Source organism: Oncorhynchus clarkii, chromosome 19 (genome assembly GCF_045791955.1).
Source record: "Oncorhynchus clarkii lewisi isolate Uvic-CL-2024 chromosome 19, UVic_Ocla_1.0, whole genome shotgun sequence".
Lineage (NCBI taxonomy): Eukaryota > Metazoa > Chordata > Actinopteri > Salmoniformes > Salmonidae > Oncorhynchus > Oncorhynchus clarkii.
In genome coordinates, this window is record NC_092165.1 from 57499940 (window position 1) to 57507365 (window position 7426).

General features: G+C 44.8%; 1 protein-coding gene across 1 annotated transcript; it reads right to left on the reverse strand.

The window, feature by feature from the left end:
• Positions 1 to 61: 61 nt before the first annotated feature.
• Positions 62 to 4159, reverse strand: LOC139375418 (RNA pseudouridine synthase domain containing 2). Its single transcript, XM_071117191.1, has 3 exons — positions 3285 to 4159; positions 2852 to 3148; positions 62 to 2635 (listed from the first exon to the last, which is right to left on the reverse strand). Exons 1-3 carry the CDS (start codon positions 3984 to 3986, stop codon positions 1853 to 1855), a joined length of 1782 nt encoding a protein of 593 aa, XP_070973292.1. The 5' UTR covers positions 3987 to 4159; the 3' UTR covers positions 62 to 1852.
• Between the last annotated feature and the right edge of the window lie 3267 nt (positions 4160 to 7426).

Sequence of the window (7426 nt, forward strand, 5' to 3'; positions counted from 1 at the left end):
ATGTGTAATCTAAGCATGCAGAAGTGTTCGGTTCATCATCTGTCAGCTTGACTAGCTCAGTCAGAAACGGCAGAATGTTACGTTTGTGAATAAGATTCTTTGTAATGGATTTACACATTTTGGACAATTCACAGCAGGACACACACTGGAAGTTGGATAATCACTGACCTTTTTGTTATTCGACTGTATTACCCTGATCTATATCCACAGTCTGGATAGATTCTTAGACAATAATGTAATTTGAACACTTTAAAATAATTTAAAAATACATTTTTTTTTAGATGTGAGGGAAGGGGTTCTTTTGTTTGAGCAACAATGCGCTTGGCTATGTATTCCACGCACCCACCATTAAAACACCATCAAGACATATCACATGGTGGTGGAAGTTACATCACTACAAGTAGATCAGAAATGGTGTGTAATTTAAAAAAAACATTTTTGTAAACCACTTCACTGTCAGAATGTACAACACAACAATTGCTGTTGTACAAAGTCAAATGCCAAGAAATGTAATATTAATTTGGTGACTTGAGACAATTCTGTGTGTATTAATTATTTAGGGGACCTGAACAGCACTGTTATACACTTACAGTAGGGAGCTGCAGATGCACAGCAGATGTATATAGTGAGCATTATCCTTTGATAATGAAATAATGAAGGTCTTGTACATGAAACCAACTGATGTATTGGCAGGCCTGAATCTGACAAAGGTGATTTTTACCAGCTTGGTGGCTCCTTCCATCATTAAACATGACTTGTAGCTAACCAGCTTCACAGCACGGTTCAAAGAAATGTAGAATCAGCGTTCTATGTAGAGTAATACGATCTCTACCAAGGCTTGGCTGGGTAATCAAAAATTGTAGTTCTACATCCGCAGAGCAGCCTTCACTACATTTCACCACCTGCTGGAACATCAGATTAAATATATATATATATATGTGTGTGTTTGCCTTGACAGAACACATGCAGTCTATGGACCATGGTGTACAATGTGCAGCATGTGCCAAATCTTTGCAACAGTCGTTTTTCCATGAAGAAAATGTAAATGTGTTTTATGTGAAAGGTATTATCCTTTACAATAGTGGAGTTGTATTTTTGGTTCAAAATACAACCCAGAATAATGTATGTATTAAGGGTTTAATTGTGGTTTGATGAAATGACTGCAAAAAATGTATGTGAAGAATTTACAAGAATTGTAAAAATGTGCCTACAAGCAGGGTTATTTTGAAGTTGTCTCATCCGAAAGGGTTTCCTTTTGACAACTGATTCCGTGATCATAAGTCTTGGATGAGCTTTTGAAATAACCTGCCTTAGAGAAAGGAATGATAGAACTTAACTTTAGGCTTTTGAGGAGCAGAGAAAACAGAAAGGTTGCAATGACTATTAAAACCTGAGAAAACACAGTACATGTACTCATTTTCACATGGGGGAAACTTTAAAAAAAATGATAATAAAGTGTATTTTTCCTGCAGAATGGGTTGTTTTATTCAATGCCATGAAAATAAAATGTCATTGTCAAACTTTATGAAAATGTTTATTTGGTTTTCAATTAGAAGGGCTATTGAAAAGAAATCCTAGATAAACATCTTCCTGGTTTAGAGTCCAATGGAAACTATATGGTCCAAAGTAATATATCCCTTAACGTGAGTCAGAGGGAAATGAATTATACAATTTAAAAACAGAATTATTCATGATTGAGCCATCCGTGAGCCATAGAACTAACAACCGAGCTTGGTTCACCAAGTGTCCAAAGACACTTCAACAAAACAACAATAGCGATATTTTACATCCTATTGGGCACATCACATAGTACACTGCCTGCACTTCTGTGGTACAACATCCCTATAGTGCCTTAGTCGTCAATCCAGTCATCCTTGGCCCAGTCAGGTAGGCGAGTTGAATATTCAAAGTCTGGCCCTTTATAGCGCAACGCATGGAGGTACATGATGAGCTCCTTCTCGGTGGGGTCCGGACGGACAATCTTACACTCGCTACACAGAGGGTCTTTCGTGTTTGCAGTAGCTAAGTGAGAAGATTCTGTGGACTCCGTTTGATCATCATTTTCATCAGTTGGTCCGGGTACTGCACCGGGTAAGGCTGGACTGCTGTGGACCTGATTTGCACTCTGTTCTACGTCACTCAGTGTACAGTCACTTGAAACAGAATTGCAAACACGTGGCAACAGCTCTGGCTGAGGTGTCTGAGCATCAGTCTGCACATTGCTCACCGGTACCATTCCCTCGTCTGGGATGTCTAGGAGATGAAGACTCTCCTTCAAACGATGTTCCTCCAGAATCGCTTTGAGAAGCTCATCGTCGCTCATGCCCATCAGGCCTCCCTTTGCCCTTTGGGGACCCCAAGCAGAGGAGCCATAGACAGGGTCGTTGAGGATGGGGTAGCCCAGGAACTGGAGGTGGACACGAATCTGGTGAGTGCGGCCAGTGAGAGGGAGGCAACGCACTACACTGGAATGGCCGTTCCAGCTGAGCCTTTGGAAGACTGTGCGGCAATCCTTGCCTTTAGGATGCACTCTGCACAGTCCCACCTTGAAGGAGACCACCAGGATGGGCTCCTCACAGATGATCTCACCCTCTGGGAACTCCCCTTCCACTCGACAGACATACTCCTTCTCCAGCTGTAAAAGATGACAGACTATCAGTCACTTATATCAAACTTGAATAAAGTATATTTTATGTTGCCTCTCAGAGAGAGAGATTATACTTGAGCCCCTATTTAATCCAAACTGATGACCAGATTTCTAGGATAAGTGACTAAAAAAATAAATATCATCAGGAAACACAATGTTCCTTTTCGATTGATTAGGTGGACACTGGACTAGAGGATGTCTTACCTGTCTGTCTCGCACCAACACATCCAGTTTCTGGGACACTTCCAAAGTCCGGGCGAAGAGCAGCACCCCAGATGTTAGGCGATCCAGCCGGTGCACAGTGTGAAGGCCACATATGCCCCGTTCCTTTCCCAGGATGAAAATGACCGTGTTGTGACGGAAGCGCCCACAAGGATGAACTGGCATCGAGGCTGGCTTGTCAACTACCAAAACCTCCCCATTATCTTCCAAAATCTCCAGTGGCCGTCCAACTACAGGTGGCTCATGGCGATGCACAGTATTCCTTAGGAAGTCATTGTTCTGGGGGGGAGACAGGTCTGACAATATTTATTCTGCACAGATTTTTTACATTTTAATTTAGGGACAAAGTTATAGACTGTTGTATATAATTCAAGCCAACATAATCAGCATCCATCTAATTCAAGATTGAACTCACCCTGAGTGTAACAGAGAGGTCATCCATTGGGGTTTCATTGAGTCGGATGCGTCCTAGTTTGGAAGCCATAACGTAGTACTCCAACGGCTCAGCTCGGAATTCACTGCTGAAAACCTCGAGAAGACTTTTCCCAATCCAGCGTCCCTTGCAGTACGTTTTGAAGTCGAAGTAGTATGGGCGCACTTTGCGTAGACCTCCTTCAAAATAGTATGTTGTTTCATCAAAATGCTCTTTGCTGAAACTTACGCCGGGGTTGCGTTTTTGAGGGGGAGGAATGTATCTCTCTCCTGTACGGAGTTGTTTCTTCCCACCTCCTCGTCGTCTCTTTCCACGACTACTTTTCTCTGGGTCGTCCTTCTCTTCGCTCTTACGTTTACAAGTTTCTTTCAACTCGTCTGTGGTAGAATTGACTGAAGTGTTTGAGGTATTTACCGCTGACACCCTCGTCATTTCTGTCGACTCCATTGTATGCGACATTACTGTAAAATGTTGATGCAAACGTGGGCCAGATGATAACTCATTTACTGAGTTGTAAAGTGTATGTTCTTTTGTCACTTTACAAATTAAATCGCTATAATTTGTGACGTTTGTCAATTGCGCATTGCAAGGTCTAGCACGTGATAGTGTTCTGTTATTAAGCGTTATTTCGCGTTTGTTAAAGACTTGGAGAACATAGAAAATGTTCTTGATATAACGTACCATCAAATTTAAGAAAGAGTATCGTTTTCTCTAGGGAGCTCTGTAAAAACCACTGTTTTGTCGGTTAAAGGTAAATAAAATCATCTGTAAAATGTGTCCAAACTACTCACACGTATCTCACTGAAGCAGCCTAACATGCAGCCATGAAAGTATGGGTCTCCCTTCCAAATGACTACGGGCACTCCTCGATGACGCCCCGGTGTGTTAGTAGTCCGTTTCAAAGCCTTATCAAATATCCTCATCCTCCTGACACTGAATAGTGCTTCACACCTAATGCTTCACACATACAACATAATAAAATCATAGACCTAAATAAATAGCATGTATGATCTCTTATACAGGCAATGGTTAAATTGATAGAGGCAAAGTGTATTTAAAAAAAAGCCCAAAGCCAAACAATCCCATCTCTCTCAAATAAAGCAACATTATTTCCCATGCATTTACACACAAACAAGCGTTTTCATTACAATATTTGTATTAATAAATTATGTCATTACTGTATAATCATTTCAATATTTAAAAAATAAAGACTAAACTGCATCTATTCTCATCGTTATGTAAAAAGGGTTGTTTTTCTGATGCCGATACAGACTACTTGTAATCATTTATAGGTTAGGCTATGTTTACTTGCATTCACATCAGTCTTTAGAAAACAATTCATGTTCACTTTTATCAAGACATCTTCCTGCTGGTTGGTACGATGACTCAATTTATATGAGGGTTGTCATATCCCTTTAATTTTTGTAAAATTAAATACATGAATAAGCCAACCTTTCAGCTAGACATCTGTGAGGAACAAACAGTGGGTCTATGTTTTGAATGCATATACAAAACGGGAGCACTTAAATGAACGATTTTAGCAATCACAGACAGAGTCGTTAATCCAAAAGCCCTTGGCAACCCTCTTCAACCCTCTGGGATAATGTTCATCTGCTGCCCAGTTTTAGTCAATAAGCAAATGGGAAGTGTTGCTAGGCAGCAGACAGACAGAGATCTAAAAAAAAAAAACTCAATAGCTGCAGCACCAGCACCACCATCTGCAAGGGCAACCACACCACATGGAAGTCACCTCCTGCAAGGGCAACCACACCACATGGAAGTCACCTCCTGCAAGGGCAACCACACCACATGGAAGTCACCTCCTGCAAGGGCAACCACACCACATGGAAGTCACCTCCTGCAAGGGCAACCACACCACATGGAAGTCACCTCCTGCAAGGGCAACCACACCACATGGAAGTCACCTCCTGCAAGGGCAACCACACCACATGGAAGTCACCTCCTGCAAGGGCAACCACACCACATGGAAGTCACCTCCTGCAAGGGCAACCACACCACATGGAAGTCACCTCCTGCAATGGCAACCACACCACATGGAAGTCACCTCCTGCAAAGGGCAACCACACCACATGGAAGTCACCTCCTGCAAGGGCAACCACACCACATGGAAGTCACCTCCTGCAATGGCAACCACACCACATGGAAGTCACCTCCTGCAAGGGCAACCACACCACATGGAAGTCACCTCCTGCAATGGCAACCACACCACATGGAAGTCACCTCCTGCAAGGGCAACCACACCACATGGAAGTCACCTCCTGCAATGGCAACCACACCACATGGAAGTCACCTCCTGCAAGGGCAACCACACCACATGGAAGTCACCTCCTGCAAGGGCAACCACACCACATGGAAGTCACCTCCTGCAAGGGCAACCACACCACATGGAAGTCACCTCCTGCAAAGGGCAACCACACCACATGGAAGTCACCTCCTGCAAAGGGCAACCACACCACATGGAAGTCACCTCCTGCAAAGGCAACCACACCACATGGAAGTCACCTCCTGCAAGGGCAACCACACCACATGGAAGTCACCTCCTGCAATGGCAACCACACCACATGGAAGTCACCTCCTGCAAAGGGCAACCACACCACATGGAAGTCACCTCCTGGAAGTCACCATCTGCAAGGGCAACCACACCACATGGAAGTCACCTCCTGCAAGGGCAACCACACCACATGGAAGTCACCTCCTGCAATGGCAACCACACCACATGGAAGTCACCTCCTGCAATGGCAACCACACCACATGGAAGTCACCTCCTGCAATGGCAACCACACCACATGGAAGTCACCTCCTGCAATGGCAACCACACCACATGGAAGTCACCTCCTGCAATGGCAACCACACCACATGGAAGTCACCTCCTGCAAGGGCAACCACACCACATGGAAGTCACCTCCTGCAAGGGCAACCACACCACATGGAAGTCACCTCCTGCAATGGCAACCACACCACATGGAAGTCACCTCCTGCAAGGGCAACCACACCACATGGAAGTCACCTCCTGCAAGGGCAACCACACCACATGGAAGTCACCTCCTGCAAGGGCAACCACACCACATGGAAGTCACCTCCTGCAATGGCAACCACACCACATGGAAGTCACCTCCTGCAAGGGCAACCACACCACATGGAAGTCACCTCCTGCAATGGCAACCACACCACATGGAAGTCACCTCCTGCAAGGGCAACCACACCACATGGAAGTCACCTCCTGCAAGGGCAACCACACCACATGGAAGTCACCTCCTGCAAAGGCAACCACACCACATGGAAGTCACCTCCTGCAAGGGCAACCACACCACATGGAAGTCACCTCCTGCAAAGGGCAACCACACCACATGGAAGTCAACTCCTGCAATGGCAACCACACCACATGGAAGTCACCTCCTGCAAGGGCAACCACACCACATGGAAGTCACCTCCTGCAAGGGCAACCACACCACATGGAAGTCACCTCCTGCAATGGCAACCACACCACATGGAAGTCACCTCCTGCAAGGGCAACCACACCACATGGAAGTCACCTCCTGCAAAGGCAACCACACCACATGGAAGTCACCTCCTGCAATGGCAACCACACCACATGGAAGTCACCTCCTGCAATGGCAACCACACCACATGGAAGTCACCTCCTGCAAGGGCAACCACACCACATGGAAGTCACCTCCTGCAAAGGCAACCACACCACATGGAAGTCACCTCCTGCAAAGGCAACCACACCACATGGAAGTCACCTCCTGCAAGGGCAACCACACCACATGGAAGTCACCTCCTGCAAGGGCAACCACACCACACAGCAGTCAGAGCTCACCTCTGGAAAGAAAAACACAGAACAGCATCTCTCAAGAGATCAACTCTAGATGTGGGGTGAGAGAATTAAGGCAAAGTCATGACGGCAGGCGGTGACGAAACTGACATCAGTTAAGGTTTAACATTTTCATGACCTGCCCATTTATCTGCTTTATACTGTATACTTTATATACCATTTATGTAGCTAGTGTATACGTACCCTTTATATAGTGTATACATACCCTTTATATAATGTATACATACCCTTTATGTAGTGAATACATACTCTATATAATGTATACATA